This window comes from Ursus americanus, chromosome 14, assembly GCF_024610735.1.
Source record: "Ursus americanus isolate L20-20 chromosome 14, mUrsAme1.1.p, whole genome shotgun sequence".
NCBI classification, from domain to species: domain Eukaryota; kingdom Metazoa; phylum Chordata; class Mammalia; order Carnivora; family Ursidae; genus Ursus; species Ursus americanus.
The window spans coordinates 47755484-47773524 of NC_142140.1; the positions used below are offsets into that span (position 1 = coordinate 47755484).

An 18041-nucleotide genomic window follows, 5' to 3' on the forward strand; every position below is an offset into this window, starting at 1 on the left:
GATTTTGAACATTTTTTCATGTGTCTGTTAGCCATTTGTATGTCTTCATTGGAAAAGTGTCTGTTCATATTTTCTGCCCATTTTATGATTTGTTTATTTGTTTCTTGTGTATTGAGTTTGAGAAGTTCTTTGTAGATCTTGGATACAAGTCTTTCATCTGTAGTGTCATTTGCAAATATATTCTCCCATTCCGTGGGCTGCCTCTTAGTTTTTTTGACTGTTTCCTTGGTTGTGCAGATGCTTTTTATCTTGATGAAGTCCCACATGTTCATTTTTTCTTTTGTTTCTGTTGCCTTTGGAGATGTGTCATGAAAAAAGTTGCTGTGGCCGATGTCATAGAGGTTGCTGCCTATGCTCTCCTCTAGGATTTTGATGGATTCCTGTCTCACATCGAGGTCTTTCGTTATAGAGCAATTCAGTAATGTGGTGGGATACAAAATCAATGCTCAGAAATCAGTTGCATTTCTATACACGAACAATGAGACTAAAGAAAGAGAAATTAGGGAATCCATCCCATTTACAATATCACCAAAAATCATATGTTATCTCGGAATTAACTTAACCAGAGACGTAAAGGATCTATATTCTAGAAACTACAAATCACTCTTGAAAGACATTGAAGAAGACACAAAAAGATGGAGGGGCACCTGGGTGGCACAGCGGTTAAGCGCCTGCCTTCGGCTCAGGGCGTGATCCCGGCGTTATGGGATCGAGCCCCACGTCAGGCTCCTCCGCTATGAGCCTGCTTCTTCCTCTCCCACTCCCCCTGCTTGTGTTCCCTCTCTCGCTGGCTGTCTCTATCTCTGTCAAATACGTAAATAAAAATCTTTAAAAAAAAAAAAAGATGGAAAAATATTCCATGCTCATGGATCGGAAGAATTAACGTAGTTAAAATGTCCATGCTACCCAGAGCAATCTACACTTTCAATGCTATCCCAACCAAAATACCAATGACATTTTTCAAAGAACTGGAACAAACAGCCCTTAAATTTGTGTGGTACCAGAAAAGGCCCCGAATCACCAAGGAATTGTTGAAAAGGAAAAACAAAGCTGGGGGCATCACATTGCTGGATTTCAAGCTATACTACAATGCTGTGATCACAAAGACAGCATGGTACTGGCACAAAAACAGACACATAGACCAATGGAAGAGAATAGAGTGCCCAGAAATGGACCCTCGGCTCTTTGGGCAACTAATCTTTGATAAAGCAGGAAAAAGCATCCAGTGGAAAAAAGACAGTCTCTTCAATAAATGGTGCTGGGAAAATTGGACAGCTACATGCAAAAGAATGAAACTTGACCACTCTCTCACACCATACACAAAGATAAACTCCAAATGGACGATAAATGTACTCTTAATCCCCATCACCTAAGGCACCCATCCCCTACCCACCTCCCCTCTGGCAAACACCACTTCGCTCTCCATATTGAGGAATCTGTTTTGTTGTCTGTATCTTTTTTTCTTTATTTGCTTTTTTTCTTAAATTCCACATATGAGTGGAATCTTATGTTATTTGCCTTTCTCTGACTGACTTATTTCACTTAGCATTATACCCTCTAGATCTATCCATATTGTAAAAGGCTACATCAAAATAAAGTGTTTCACTACATCAAAAGCTAATGATGTACTGTATGGTGATTAACATATCATCATAATAAAAAAATTAAAAAAATAAACTAATAAAACATTTCTGCACAGCAAAAGAAACAGTCAACAAAACAAAAAGACAACCTACATAATGGGAGAGGATGTTTTCAAATGTTATATTCAATAAGGGGTTAATATCCAAAACACATAAAGACCTTATACACGTTAATGCCAAAAAATTAATTATAATTCCATTAAAAAATTGTCAGAAGACATGATCAGACCGTTCTCCAAAGAAGACATACAGATGGCCAACAGACACAGGAAAAGATGCTCAGCATCATTCACCATCTGGGAAATGTAAATCAAAATCATGAGATACCCCCTCACAGCTGTCAGCATGGCTAAAATCGACAACACAGGAAACAACAGATGTTGGAGAGGATGTGGGGAAAGGGGAACTCTCTTGCACTATTGCTGGGAATGAAAACTGGTGAAAACAGTCTGGAGGTTCCTTGAAAATTTAAAAATAGACCATATCAGCAGTCAGGCTATCTCCAGCCATGATGTATCTCTTCAGAAAGATCTGGGTGACCTTGATACTGAACCAGTAGTGACCCTCCTTTCTCTTTCCCTAACAGAATTTCACTCATATGTTTTAAACTGGTCAATAAAGAGTGACCCCAGAAACCGATAGCCACTCTGCTCATGAACTCCAATAAAGGCTGGGCCCCAGCTCTGGGCTTTCTCTCTCTTGTTCTGAATCTCTGACCCTCTGCACTTCCTGCCTCTGTCTTCCAGGACCTGTGAGTAATAAACTGGTTTTGTTAGAGTTCTCTGATGGTGCTGCTGAGGCCTGTCTTGCAGTCACAGTGAGAACCCAATGGCTGGTGCAGCCACAGCAGAGGCTCTGGTCAGGGAAGCATCTGTGGGAATATCCACAGCACAGGGCGCAGGGGGTGCCCGGGCTTTCCTAGCCTGAGCATCCCTGTCAGGAGCCTGAGACTTAAACAGAACAAGGTTAGAGTCCACATTTTCAGGAAGAGGAGTGAAGTTAAGAGATACAAAAACAGTGACAGATTCAAGGTGAACACTGCAGTTTTGTGTTGTCCTCTACAATAAGGTCACATGAAGGGCTTAGCAATGTAGTGTCTTCCATGTGAAAAATACAACTCATGATTATTCTTTGGGGAAATCTATGGAAAATTTACTTGGCATAGAATGAGTCATTTGAAATGAAATTATTTTTAAGAAATCTAACATGTGCAATATAAGATATAGAAATTTCTAGGCATTTCTGATCCAAGTTTAGGGAAAACATTGGAACATATGAAAACAGACAAAGTAGAAAACTGTCTGTATATCAGACAGAAAAGAAGATTAATAAGTGAGTTACTTAAATGTGTGGAGAAATTGAATTCAAAGCAATGGAAATTCCAGGAAATAAATAGAAGGAGCAACTTCTACTTCCATAGCCTGAATAAAGAATAGCAGTTCTTGGCTCCGAGGCTCTGAGCCCTGCAATCATAGGCACTTCTTCAGCCCAGGACCACTGGCCCTTACATCACTGGAACCCCAAAGATTCCTTTCAGAGCCCTCTTTATGCCTGTGTTCCTCAGGCTGTAGATGAAGGGGTTCAGCATGGGCGTGACCACCATGTACATCACCGAAGCCACTGCACTTGCGTGGGAGCTCTGGGTAGCAGCAGAGCTAAGGTACACTCCTAGGATTGTACAATAAAATAAGGAGACAACCAAGAGGTGAGAAGCACAGGTGGAAAAAGCTTTATACTTGCCTTGAGCTGATGAGATCCTAAGTATGCAGGAAACTATCTTAGAGTAAGAGTAAAGGATCCCAGAGAGGGGAGCACCACCCAGCAGCATAGCTGAAAAGTACATCACTATGTCATTAAGAAAGGTATTGGAACAGGCAAGTTGGACCACCTGTTTCATATCACAAAAAAAGTTGGAGATTTCCACTTCTCTGCAGAAGGACAGCCGCCACACCATTAAACTTTGTAATAAGGAATTCAGGGCACCCATCACCCAGACCACCAGAACCAGCAGTGCACAGAGCCAGGGTTTCACAATGACTGTGTAGTGCAGGGGGTGACAGATGGCCACAAACCGGTCATAGGCCATCACAGCCAGGAGAAAGTCATCCAATCTAGTGAAAAGTACAAAAAAGTATATCTGCGTGATGCAGTCTGCATAGGTTATGACTTTGTTCTGAGTCTGGATGTTCCACAGCACCTTGGGGACGGTGGTGGAGGTGAAACAGATGTCTACAAAGGACAGGTTGGCCAGGAAGAAGTACATGGGGGTGTGGAGGTGGGAGTCAGAGCTGACGGCCAGGATGAGAAGCAGGTTTCCAAACACAGTGATCAGGTACATGGAGAGGAAAAGCCCAAATAGGAGGGGCTGCAGTTCTTGGTCCTCTGAAAATTCCAGAAGAACAAACTCTGGAATTTGTGTATCATTTCCTGGTTCCATGTGGTGCAGGTGACTACCAGGGAACAAAAAAATAGCATAACTATTTTTTTTTCAATAATGAACACTACAAATATCATTGAAATTCTATAGTCTTCGTTTTTGCAATCACAAAGTCAATATCCCTAGTTTTGTGTGGAACTTGTCCCCTTTCCAGATGCCCCAAGCCAGCTCTGAATAAAATATGCATCCCACAGTAGGCCTTTTCCTCAAGTACTCATGTATTCCATACTTTCTGAGAAAGTGAAAAATTCTGTCACACGTTTGAGGAATAAACTTGAGTAACAGCTAACCTCCAGGCAAAGAGTACAGGTGTCAGGGAACAAGTGTCTGCACATTCAGTGATGGAGAAGATAAGCAAATAAAAGGTCGGATAGAATATCAGAAGGTGACCGGTGCAATGAAGAAATACAAAGTGGGTTAAAAGGGAAGAGTGGATGAGGTGTTATTTTTTACGGGGTGCTGGGGTAGGCTACACACATTTACACAGAGGCCTCAGGAGGAGACAGCAGGAGACCCAAGGTTATCCAGGGAAGCGTGTGCCCATCAGAGAGAATAACGCTGCAAAGGCTCTCAGAACAGACTTGCGTTTTTCAAAATCAATTTTTAAAACTTGAGTGTGGTTGACACACAATGTTACATTAATTTTGGGTGTACAACACAGTGACAACGGTTTAAACATTACGCCGTGCTCACACGTGTGGAGCTGCCATCTGTCACCACACAACGCTCTGACGATACCACTGAGTATATTCCCCACGCTGTGCCTTTTATTCCCATGACCCATTCATTCCCTAAATGGAAGCCTGTATCTCCCACTCCCCTTCACCATTCTGCCTTTCCTTTGTTCATTTATTGGTTTAAAAATCACTATCAGGCTGTTCTCACCTCCAGGAACAATAATTAGGCAAACAGGTATACAAGGCAAGCTTCCGATATCAGATTGTCTTTCCCCTAAAAATGTCAAACCTCATCCAAATTCCAGGAGTTAAGTCTCCTGTGAGCATGTAATCATGTGTCTCCCTTTTAAGAGGGTCATTTGGTGTCCAGTATTTAATGTAACAAAAAAAATCGGTCCCAAAAACTTTGAGGAAGAAAAGCCGGGAGAAAGATCTAATAAGCTCAGGGGGCCCCCAGAGATGGTGAAAAGGAGCAAACGTCCTTGGTACTGGCAACACTCCAAACCCAGTTACAGTGTCTTCTTGCCCAGAATAATAAAGCAGGAAAAGACAATTTATCAAAAAAAAAAAAATTAGGGAGGATTTTATGTTATCAGATCATCTGACCCACTGAACATCCCACCAGAATAACAAGTAAAGGGAAGGCACCCACAATTCACTAAAGGAAATGCGCACAGTGCATCAAAAGTGGGGGATTTAAAATGATTATTTGCTAAAAATAAAGAAACAGAAAAACAAAGACTATGGATACTGGGAAACAAACTGAGCGTTTCAGAGGGGAGGGAGGTGAGGGGATGGGTTAGCCTGGTGATGGGTATTAAGGAGGGCATATATTGCATGGAACACTGGGTGTTATACGCAAACAATGAATCATGGAACACTACATCAAAAACGAAGGATGTACAGAATGGTGACTAACATAATAAATAAAATGAAGGAAAGAAAAATTTAATTTTAATTTTAATTTTTTATTTTTTGAAGAGTTTTTTAATTTTTAAAAAGATATTATTTATTCATTTGAGACAGAGAGATACAGAGAGAGAGAGAGAGAGAGAGAGAGAGAGAGAGAGAGAGAGAATGAGCAAGGGAGAGGCAGAGGGAGAGGGAGAAGCAGACTCCCCCCTGAGCTGGGAGCCTGGCATGCGGCTAGATCCCAAGACCTGAGCTAAGGGCCGACACTTAAACATCTTGGCCACTCAGGCACCCTAAATTTATTTTTTTAAAGATTTTATTTATTTATTCGACAGAGAGAGAGAGAGAATGCAAGCAGGGGAGCAGGGGGAGTGACAGGCAGAGGGAGAGGGAGAAACAGGATTCCCCACTGAGCAGAAAGCCTAATGTGGGACTGGATCCCAGGACCCCGGGATCATGACCTGAGCCGAAGGCAAACAGGTAACCCACAGAGCCACCCATGCGTCCCTGCGAAGATAGGTGTAAAAGAAGGGCACTTCCGGGCAATGAGGGAAAAGCATTATGAATGAAGAGCCCATTACAATGGCCAGGGGGCTGAGAGAGTGAGCAGCCAGTGTGGGTGCTAGGGTTCCTCCAGATTCAGAGACGCACACTGACTGTACTTTTATTTCCCCAATCACCTCGTTACAGTAACCACATCAGGCCCTTGGTCTGGTTTTTATTCCTAATTTATTCCTATGTGTTTGACCACCCTTGTTCTACTATGGCCCAGTAACAGACGAGGCTGGCCCTTCTCTCAGGTTCCTCTGTCTCATCTTTTCTCTGTAATTCCTGGGCTTTGGGTTTTGATCTCTTTAAAACAAAAACAAGAACAGATACTATACTTGATCTTAGCCAAAAGGCCGAGAAGCGATGCGCAACTAATGAATCATCGAACTTTACATCAAAAACCAGGGATGTACTGTATGGTGACTAACATAATATAATAAAAAATATTATTATAAAAAAAACGCAACACAAAAATAAAAGAAAAACAAGAACATTTATGTATTTCAAAGAGAGAGAGCACGGGAGCATGGAGAGGAGGGGCAGACGGAGAAGGGGAGAGACTCTCAAGCAGACACTGCACTGAGCGCAGAGCCTGGCACAGGGCTCATGTCACAACCCCGAGATCATGAGCTGAGACGAAACCAAGAGCTGGGCACTTAACCGACTGACACACCCAGGCGACCCTCAGTCTCTTTCTTGACAAACACTATGGCGCACTCTATTCCTGTTTCTGATTTTGCCCACATGTGTAGGCGTCCCTGCAGGATACTCTATAAAATTCGAGACAGGCCTTAGAAACCTATTAACTTCCTTTGTATGAATGAGGCTGAGGACGTTAGTCACACGCACATTTATGTCACCTACTCTGCTTTCTTTGTTTAACATAGGATCCAAGGGAGCAGGGACCTCGCCTCCTTCATTCACTTTCGCAGTTTCATAAAGGTGTGCATTTAGACAGAAACACATTTTTAGAAGATAGAATTTATAAAATAAAAAGAACAGCGGGAAAAAGAAAACCGGGATAAACAGTGGATTCAAAACAACCTTATTCATCAAAACTGAATTTAAAAAGACTATCTTTTGCAAGAAAAGATATAAAACAACAATAATTTCATCACATTAACACAGGCATCTAAATCAAATTGGAATGGGCGAAATATATAGGAAAATATAACTTATAATTATTATTGATTCTAAAAGTATGCAGAGAGCAGTGTCTAAAATTATAATGTCATCCTATATAAACGTAAGCAGAGTCAAACATGCTTGTGAAAAAGATGTAAGTTGAATGCCAAAGAATGTGTGGCACAGGATGGCAGAAGATGAGTGCTAGTTCAGAAAATAGATCTATGAGAGACTAGGGACTCTGGGAAACAAACTGAGGGCTCTGGGGGTGGGGTGGGGATGGGATAGGCTGGTAATGGGTAGTAAGGAGGGCACGTATTGCATGGTGCACTGGGTGTTATATGCAACTAATGAATCATGGAACTTTACATCAAAAACCAGGGATGTACTGTATGGTGACTAACATAACATAATATATATATATATATATATATATATATATATATATATATATATATATATATATATGACTAACATAATATAATATAATATAATATAATATAATATAATATAATATAATATAATATATATATATATATTTAAAGATTTTATTTATTTATTTGACAGAGATAGAGACAGCCAGTGAGAGAGGGAACACAAGCAGGGGGAATGGGAGAGGAAGAAGCAGGCTCCCAGCGGAAGAGCCTGATGTGGGGCTCGATCCCAGAACGCCGGGATCGTGCCCTGAGCCGAAGGCAGACGCTTAACCACTGTGCCACCCAGGCGCCCCAAAATATATTATTATTAAAAAAAAAAGAAAATAAATCTAATCGCAAAAGGCAAAAAGCAGCAGTAAGGAAGCACAGATGTGAAGCTGGACAGCAATGCATACAAAAAGCAGTTTATTAAGACGCACATCGAAAACCAGGGATGTACTGTATGGTGAATAACGTAATATAATAAAAAACATTATTATTAAAAAAAAAGCAGTGGGTGGGGGACAAAATATGACTGACTGATAGATTTGACCCTTCACATTCATAAACCCTCACACTAGCTACCCAATACATCTGTACGTACACACAAGAATTACACAGCAAAGAGCAAACTTGGCTTAAATATTTGTAATTCTTTGGTTGAAAGAGTGCAATCAAAAACAAGGAAAAAATGATTCAGCAAGAACAACACAAAAACAAAAACAAGAATAAGACCGATCAGAGCCCAGTATGCAAGGAAAGAACTTGCACAGACGATTTGGGATGCAGAAAGTAAATGGCTAATAAACCCCCAAATATATTCTGCCTCCAGATAATGAAATAAGTGCAGACTAAAGCCCTTTAGCATATGTCTGAATGTGCTGTAAGTAAACTTCTGGAGCGAATACCTATGTGAGAGAGGATTCTGTGAGATGTGTGTCTCCAGAACAGCGGTTGCAAGGTAGTGGCTTCCTCCACTGGTCGGGGTCTCTCTCATGAATGCAGAATATGGTTGAATAGACCACATCCTAAATATTTTTATTTTTAGTTTTTTAAAGATTTATTCACTTATTTGGGAAAGAGAGTGCGAGCAAGGAGAAGGGTAGAGGGAAAGGTAAAAAAAAGAATCTCAAACAGACACAGACCCCCCCCCGCCCCCACACTGAGCAGAGACCTGGCACAGGACTTGATCCTGGAACCAGAGATCATGACCTGAGCCAAAACCAAGAGCCAGAAGCTTACTGAGTGGGCAACCCAGGCACCCAGTAAAACTCTTTTGTAAATGCCCTCACTGCTCCGCAACTGCCTCCATCCCTAATAGTCTATTTTCATATTCCCCTTCACGGCAAATCTTGGAAGTGTTCACATTTTCCTAACGAGAGTGCCTCCCATTCCTTCTTTAGTCTCATCCAACTGGACTTTTATTCCCACACTTAGTGATCTACAGTAATCCTTGTATTGCCAAGTGCACAGACATTTCTTTTTTTAAAACATATTATATAAATTGACTGTAAATGAATGAGTTCACTACGCCAACAGAAACAGTGATCTCGTGATTCTGGGCTAAGGCTGTTTGGGGTTTCAGGTGATCTCAGGTAAAAGCTTTCTGTTCCCATTCTCTCTGACCCTTTCCTGAAATACCTGCTGAGCTCTGAGACTCACCAGGATGGGGTCTTTGAGAGGAAGGTCTCTATGTGGAGGTCTGAAATCCCCCCTGGATGGTTGATGATGGAGACTGAGGCTCTGTCCCCAGACAGGACAGCAGGAAGGAGTGAAGCATGGGTTCCCCAGCAGACTTAGGAATCCAAACACAAAAACTATGTCTCCTCCAGCTCGAGGATGAACATGCCCAGGGGCTGTAGCAGATGAGGTATTTACAGCTCCTGTGTTTGCTGTATCTGTTCCCTAAACCTACTCATTAGACACATTCACCATTATTATTCCAACCCTTGAGCACGTCTCCCCATGGGAACTTATCTGGACAGAGCAGAGTGTTTTCCCGTAGATTCTATGTTGCCAAGAGACCAGGTTGGAATTCAGGTGCATCCGGTGTTTATTATTCCTCCCTGAACTTGCCGGGTTTCTAGAGCTCTAACACTGAAACTTTCCACACACCTGAGTGAACGTTTTTTCCAGATCGAAGACTGAGGAACGTGTTGACTACATCCCTTGGATCTCCAAAATACTGACTTACGGTGGGAGCACAACTCCTGACAGCTCTAGAAAAATGTTCTTCCTTCTCCAACAAGCAAGAGTATTCCTTTGCTACAAAACCATGGGCACAACAATCCTTGGAGTCATAATTCTTTTGAGAAATCAATTAGGAGTTTAGTGTGGTTTTTTAAATGATTTATTTGTTTATTTTGAATCGATTAGCCAAGGTATAGTACATCATTAGTTTTTGATATAATGTTCAATGATTCATTAGCTGAGTATAACAGCCAATGCCCATATTATGTGCCCTCTTTAATACCCATCTCCCAGTTACCCATCCCCCCACACCCTTCCCTTTCTGTAACCCTCAGTCTATTTCCCAGAGTCAAGAGTCTCATATGCTTTGTCTCCCTTTCTGATTTCTTCCCATTCAGAGGAGTTTAGTGTTTAATACAGGTTAAAATGTGACATTTAGTCCTTGACTTGTAACCATTTGCTAATTATGAGATGTATTTAGACCTTTTAATGCACCATGGGCTGAGCTTAGAATCTTATATGGATTGTCTCACTTATTTTGTGCCAAAGCCATTCTATGAAGACCATAAAATGATGAGCCTCATTCCACATCTGTAGAAATGTGACTTGGAAGGGTTCAGCGATTGACCCAGAATTATGAACTGGGTCATTATGAACTGATGTGCATTGACTCGAATGCAGCAAGATAGGCCAGTGGTTCTCAACCAGGGATGATTTTGCCTCCAGAGGACACTTGAAAATATCTGGAGAAAATTTTCACTGTTGCAATGTGGTAAGTGCTGTTACTAAGTTGGTATGTCTAGGGTGGCCCAGAGAGTCTGCATCTGTAACCAGCTCCCAGTCATTGATGTCGCCTCTCTTGGTCTCTAGACACTTTTGCATGTTCAGGCTGTGGTCCAGTGTCAGAGTCAGCTCTGTTCTTCTCCCAGAACCCCCCAGTCACCTCAGATCTGATCTTAGGTGGTCAAAAAAGTTTACAGGTGTCTTTTTTTTTCCCTCAAGAAAAACCTTAACCTGTCAAACCGTTGTTCCCTTATCTGTAAACTAGAGAAGTTCCATCTAAGGAATCGGTCTGAGAACTTAGTAATACTTTAGAGCTCACAGGAGATTCCGTGGCACAGAGCCGGTGCTCCATCCATGGGAACTACTGTGACCATCTAAGTTCCACATTGCCTAAGCTCATGATGACAATAAAAAAGGTCTTTTGGCACAGGAAGTGAGTCCAGGATTCCTCTGCCTCTGGGACAGTGTTCTGGGTGTTTTGGGAATGAAGTGGGTGTCACTGGCAGCATCCTGCACAACTGGGGAAGCCAGACACACACTCACATTCATCCCTGGGAGAAGTCCCTGGCCGAGCAGATCTCCCGTGGCACTGAGTGTGCTGCCTTGTGATAGAGGGTATGTGGGTAAAGTGTAATTGTTCCTCTGACTCTCTTCAGTGTGGTCAGTGTTGATTGCATTTTGGTCCAATTGTGGGCGTCAGTTTCTTTGTCAGACCCCAGGACTTCCATGAAGGTGCCTTCAACCATGAGTTATTGTCAAAGTGGTGCTCTTTGGGGAAAAGATGTGAGTAAACTCCTATTTCTCCATTTTGAGGGTATATAGAATATATATATTCTATATACTAGGAATATATATTATGCATATTAGTAGGGATATATTATATATATAATAGGAATATATGTATTAGGAATTTATATATATATATATATATACACATTATATATATATAATATATATTAGTAGGAGTATTATATATATAAAACATGTATATATATATATATATATATATATATATATATATATATATATATATATATAAAATACATGTTTTCCTAGAAGCTCCACTAACAGATTTCAGCTCCATGTCTTTGGGCAAATCTGTGTCACATTGTATATTAGGCAGAATGATGACCTTCCAAAAATGTCTTCATCCCAATCCTTGGAAACTGTGAAAATAAACAGATTATAAGAGAAGAGGAATTACAGTTATTGAAGGCATTAGGATTGCTAATAACCCGACCTTAAAATAGAGTTTTTCTGGGATTATTTGGATAAAGTCATTGTAATCACAAGGGTCTGTGAATGGAAAAAAGGAGGCAGCAACAAGAGTCTGAGAGATGAGACATGAGAAGGACTCCACCAGCCACTGCAGCCATTGAAGATGGAGGGCGGGGCCATGGGACAGGGGTGCGGACAGTCTCTAGAAGCTGGTGAAGGCAAGAAAGTGGCTTACCCCTTAGAGTCTCCAGAAAGGAATGCAGCCCTGCAGACAAATTGACTTTTATTCCAGGGAGACCCATTTTGACCTTCTGAATTGTAAGGTAATTTCTTTGTGCTCTTTTTAAGCCACTAAGTCTGTGGTCACTGGTTACTATAGCAACGGGACCAAGACACATGATCACCCCTACACTGAGGCTTTAATCGGAGTATATGGCCACCCCTCTCAAATCAGTGTCCTGCCACTAGGAAAACAGAGAATCCATACTGGAAAGGCAGCCTAGCCTCTGTTCATGATTAAAATGTGTAATAATCTTCCGTTTATCAAAACATTGTGAAAATGTTTTTAGGCTTCTGCCTAAATTGGTGTCAAGACAGGACAATAAGAAAACCCATATTCTATAAGAGAAAAAGCTGTTATGTTATAAAAGTTGATTCAAAACCAATGAGGAAAGGAAGGTTCTGGAAATAAATGGTGCTTGGACAATTTGTTGTGAGTCAGAAGCAAAATAACATTAAATTTCTACCTTAACGCCTACCACTTGTTGCCATAAAGTGAGTGAACTTGTAGGAAAATGAAATGTCTAAAATGAACTTGTAGGAAAAATATAAAACAGCACGGATTTCTAGAAAACAGATTAGATCAATTCTCTGAACATAAACCAGATGATAGTAAAAGAACTGAGAACCACAATTGATGGATTCCAGGGCATGAAAACCTATAGGTCCAACAATAAGGAATATTTAAAAATAAGTGTAAAGCTAGGGAAAATACCTAGAACATATTGGATATTGCAAAATGTCAAGTGTAGACATATAAAATGTTGTTTTAAACAAAAGTGAATAAAACTACTTAAGATGAGAAATGGATTTAAGGATGCAAATCAAAAATATAGGAAGGATACATGGGAATAAATATATAAGCATGAAAATGTGCTAGTTTGTAACAATCAAATGAAGTGAAATTATCATATTAAGGAAACCTTAATCTCAGTGTAGGGTTTGATTTATTTCTTTTTTTTTTTCATTGTTATAAAATTTTATTTTATTTATTTTAATAATTTTTTATTATGTTATGTTAGTCACCATACAGTACATCCTTAGTCTTTGGTGTAGTGTTCCATGATTCATTGTTTGGGTTTGATTTATGTCTAAGGCTATAGCCCCTAGAGACAGAACATTTCTTAGCTGGGAGGCTGACTTCTAGAAGTGGGCATTTATGTGTTAGGGGTTGAACTGTTATTATAATAAGATTTGTCTGGAGGCAACATAACGTGATGCCTGAGAGACCATCTGAATCAGGCAGCGCTGCACAGACCTCAGAAGGGGTGAGCCTTTCACCACAGCTGTGACCTTGACTGAGTCAATTGGTTACCATAAGCTCCGCCTCTGCCTCCTAGTAAATGGGGAATGATACTAATCACATGAATGCTATTGGAAAACTTACATGAGAGAATGTGTATTCACACTTACACAGTGCCGGCAGAGTGCTATGGTTACATTTTGTTATCAAAATCCATATTGATAAACAAATTTCTTGGGGTGCCTGGGTGGCCAGTCTGTTAAGCACCAAACCCTTGATCTCAGCTCAGGTCTTGATCTCAGGGTTGTGAATTCAAGTCCCGCCTTGGGCTCCATGATGAGCGTGGAGATGGCTAAGAAAAAACAAACAAGAAAACCACCAAATTTCTTTTCTAGCTCAGAAGCTTTGATTCAATCAATACATTTTTATTTTCTGATTCTGACTGTATTTAACCACCTGCCTATCTGCCTGTACTCAACAAACATTCACTGAGCATAAGGACCACCCTGAGAACTGTACGAGGCACTGCAGATTCAAAGATAAGTAAGAGACAGATCCGAAATTCAAGGAATTTGTATTGTGAAGGAGCAGAGAAATTTAGTAAAGTTGATGTAACTGGATGGAAAGTGAATCAGATCAGGAGAGAAGGGGGGGCAATTCTTTGAGTTGATTTTATTCATAAGACACAAGAAAACATCTCCATAAATGAGTTTTTGGGAGATTTCCAAAATAGTCACATATCTCGTCCTTCTGAGGATAGATGTTAACTGCATGAGAACTGACTTGTTTGTTTTTTTTTTTTTTTTAAGAAATCCAAACCATTACCGAAGATGACTGAGAAAATACCATCTTGTATTCACACCAAGTGAAAATTACTGGTTTTAAAGCGGAAAGGGGAACCCAAGACATAACCTGAAGAAAACTAGGGAAGGGAAGGAAGACCCAAGGAGACTACTGCTACAAACTGAGGGCTTCCGAGGGGAGAGGGGTGGGGGGATGGGCTAGCCCAGTGATGGGTATTAAGGAGGGCGCGTATTGCATGGAGCACTGGGTGTTATATGCAAACAATGAATCATGGAGCAGTACATCAAAAACTAATGATGTACAGTATGGTGACTAACGTAACATAATAAAAAATTACAAAAATAAAGGTCTGGGTTAGATTTTTTAAATATTTTATTTATTTATTTGAGAGAGAGAGGGAGAGAGAGAGAGAAGGAGAATCACCACTGAGCAGAGAGCCCTGATGAGGGGTTCGATCCTAAATCCCTGAGATCATGACCCAAGCTGAAGGCAGATGCTTAACCGACTGAGCCACCTGGATGCCCCTGGATTAGATTATTATTGTGGTTGTAACAAATGACCAGGCTGCTGCTTTAAAACAAATCAATTTATTTTCTGATAGTTCTGGAAGTCTGAAGTCCAAAATAGGTCTCTGTGGGCTAAAATCACTGTCTGCAGAGAAGAGTTCATTCTGGAGGTCTGGGGAGAATAGGTTTTCTTGCCTATTCCAGCTTTAGAGCCACCTGTACTCCCTGCCTCATGTGCCCTCCGTTTATCCTCAAAGCCAGCAACATAGCATCTCAAAATCTCTCTGTGACTCCAAGTCTTCTGCCTCCCCCTTCCACATCTGGAGGACCCTTGTGAGCTATTGAGCTCACCTGGATAATCAGAATAACTTTACCTTAGTGTCAGCTGACTAGCAATGTTAATACCATTTGTAACTTTAATTTTCCCTTGTCATGACACAAGACATATCCACAGATTCTGTAGATTAAGATGTGGAAATGTTTTGGGGACATTATTCTGCTACTAAAAGTCTTTGTCAGAAGTATATTTGCTGTCAACTCATGGGCCCTCCCTTTGAAGGATCAACCACAGAATTTATTTCAGACTCTACATGAGAATTGAGACTTTTCTATCAAGACCACGCATGAAGAGGACCACATGGCTTATTTATTGACATCTCCCCAAATCTACTAAACACAATGTAACCTTTCAACTAAATAAAATCAATATCAACTCAAGGTTAAGGTAAAGTACAAGGAGGTTATACCTTTGGAAGGCAGGCAAATTCATGAGACGGAGGAATACAAAACTGGATTCACTTGACTTCTAATCTTGGGAACAGAGTCTCAGCAGGAAAATTTTCCATTCTGTCCAGACCAGTGGCCCACAGGGAATGAGTGCTCCGAGGTGGGAGTAACAATGGAAACAGCGCCTAGTGAGCAGACACAGGGAGCTGTAAATATCTCCTCTGCTTCAGAACTTCAGCACGTGGATCCTTGGACTGGCCAGGACATGGTTGTTATTTCTGTGTTCCTAAGTCTGGCTGGGGGACCCATGCTTCACTGCTTCCTGCTGTCCTGTCTGGGAACAGAGGTTTGGTCTCCATCATCAACCATCCAGGGAAGAATCAGCACCTCCACACGGAGACTTTCATCTTCTAGACCCCACCAGGTGAGTCTGAGAACTCAGCAGGAATTTCAGGTATGGATCAGAGAGAATGGAAGCCGGTAATTTTTACCTGAGGTCACCTGAGACTAGATAGACTCAATTATAAGTAATTTATATAACGTGTTCAAAAGAGAAGTGTCCATTGGACTCAGCAATGCAGGCATCATTGTTGACAATAGCAATGGGAATAGAAATGCAGTTGGATGAGAGGGGGGAAGGAATGGGAGACATAAAGTGGTTGCATTGAAATTAGAACATATGCAAGGAATTTGCAGTTAATGGGAGCAGGAAGACAGAATATTAGGACTGAAGCACATGCAGTGATTTGTTTACAATGTGGTGGTTTTGAGCACATTCCATATTTATAGAAAGACCCAGACCCGTGCAGGTAGCTGTTCCCTTGCAACAGCAGTTCCTGAGACATACATTTCTCAGCATCTTCTCTCACAGTGAGTATTCACATGAAAAACTGTATTTAATATGCAAATAGGGGTATGCTAACTAGCTTTACTTTGTAATACATCATTACAAGGTGTGAAAATGATGGAGAGATTTGTGAGGTAGAAGAAAAACTCAGCCAAATCTTTTGACTGGTGATAATCACTCACTTAGTGACAGGAAGGAACTGTACTGTAAGCTTTTTACACACACTGGCGACCACTGTCTGCCACCCTAGGAGGATGGGTGCTGCTATCCCCACTATCCGAGTGGGATATTCACATTTGGAATGGATTGGTGTTCTTTCCCAAGTTCAGACAGCGTATATGTGGTAGATCTGACATTCAAAACCTGTTTTTCTGATTCCAAAAGTCTTGCCTTTAAAATCATTCAGAAAAGTCTTTTATTATTTCATCTTTAAAACTCCCTTTCTATTGTCATATATTGTATATTTTCTGCTGTAAATTGCAATTTATTCCCTTTGCACATTTTTTTCTAGAGGGGTATTGAATCAGTAAAATTTCTTGACATCATAAAGATACCACTGCTTTATTGTTTAGATACATTGTTATTTTCCTTCTTTGTTAACTATTCTGGGCATCAGGGGATGTGGACTGGGGCTGGAATGCTGCCAGAACCAGGGAAGCTCTCCACTCATCAGTCTCTCAGGGAAAATCTGAGCTTATTACATCCCTTTCCCCCCATGTGTCCATTTGTTTCCTCGCTGTGATTTTGGAACTGCTTTCTTATGTTTCTTTACATACAGGACACAACTGGTGATGGGCATGATGGAGCGCATGTGATGGGATGAGCACTGGGTGTTATATGCAACTGATAATTTATTGAGCACTAGGTCTGAAACTAATGATGTACTGTAAGTTGGGAAATTGAATTTAAATTAAAAAAAGGAAAAATAAATGCAGGACACATGATGATCGTATTGAAATGGAGCCCATGTTTCCATGTCCAGTAGAGGCTTCCTAACTAGATTTTGAGTACTGTTTACACAGTCTTCAGGGTAAAGGTAATCTCCTGTTGACAGCTTGCCTTCTACCACTTCCTTCAACAGTATTGTGGCTAAAGGCAGGAAAAGCGTGAGAGTAACATAGCGGCGGGAGGGGGTATTGCACTGCACTCATGTGGGAGCCAGTGGGGTGGGTGTGTGTGTGTGTGTGTGTGTGTGTGTGTGTGTGTTGTGGGGCATGAGCAGTCCTCAGGGCAATGGTATCTGAGTTCATATACTCCAATGTGTGACCCTTAAATGCCAGATTGTTAAAAAATGGATGGAAATAAGGAAGGAATCCATCTCTATTCACAGAATACCTTGGAACAAAAGTAATAAGATGCAAAGAACACCACGTGAAGGAAGGACTCCTGTGTCATGAAGTCCCATCAGTGGCAGAAAAGCACCCTTGGTCCTCAACATTCTCTGCCATCACCTCTCCTCTCTCCCTCTTGCTTATTCCCTCACCGCACTGACTGCATGTTGAGATCTGCAGATCTGCAGTAAGTGCCTTCTGCAGGGCCTTTGCTCTGCTTTCCCTGAGGGCACACACCTAATCTGGATTTCTGCCTTCCTTCTGCTTAGTCTTTTCTGGAACCTCTATTAAAATGTCACTTCCTTTGCAGGTCTTCCTGAACTCCTATTTAAACCTAGCATCCTCTGCATACACT

The 18041-nt window shown here is 41.1% G+C and overlaps 1 protein-coding gene and 1 pseudogene across 1 annotated transcript; both read right to left on the minus strand.

Annotated features, from left to right (window-relative positions):
- Window positions 1–3147: 3147 nt before the first annotated feature.
- On the minus strand, window positions 3148–4080 carry LOC123796240 (olfactory receptor 7A5-like). The gene has a single exon (XM_045803649.2). It carries the CDS (start codon window positions 4078–4080, stop codon window positions 3148–3150), a length of 933 nt encoding a protein of 310 aa, XP_045659605.2.
- A 2426-nt stretch (window positions 4081–6506) lies between these two features.
- Window positions 6507–6583, minus strand: LOC123796242 (U2 spliceosomal RNA; annotated as a pseudogene).
- Window positions 6584–18041: the final 11458 nt, after the last annotated feature.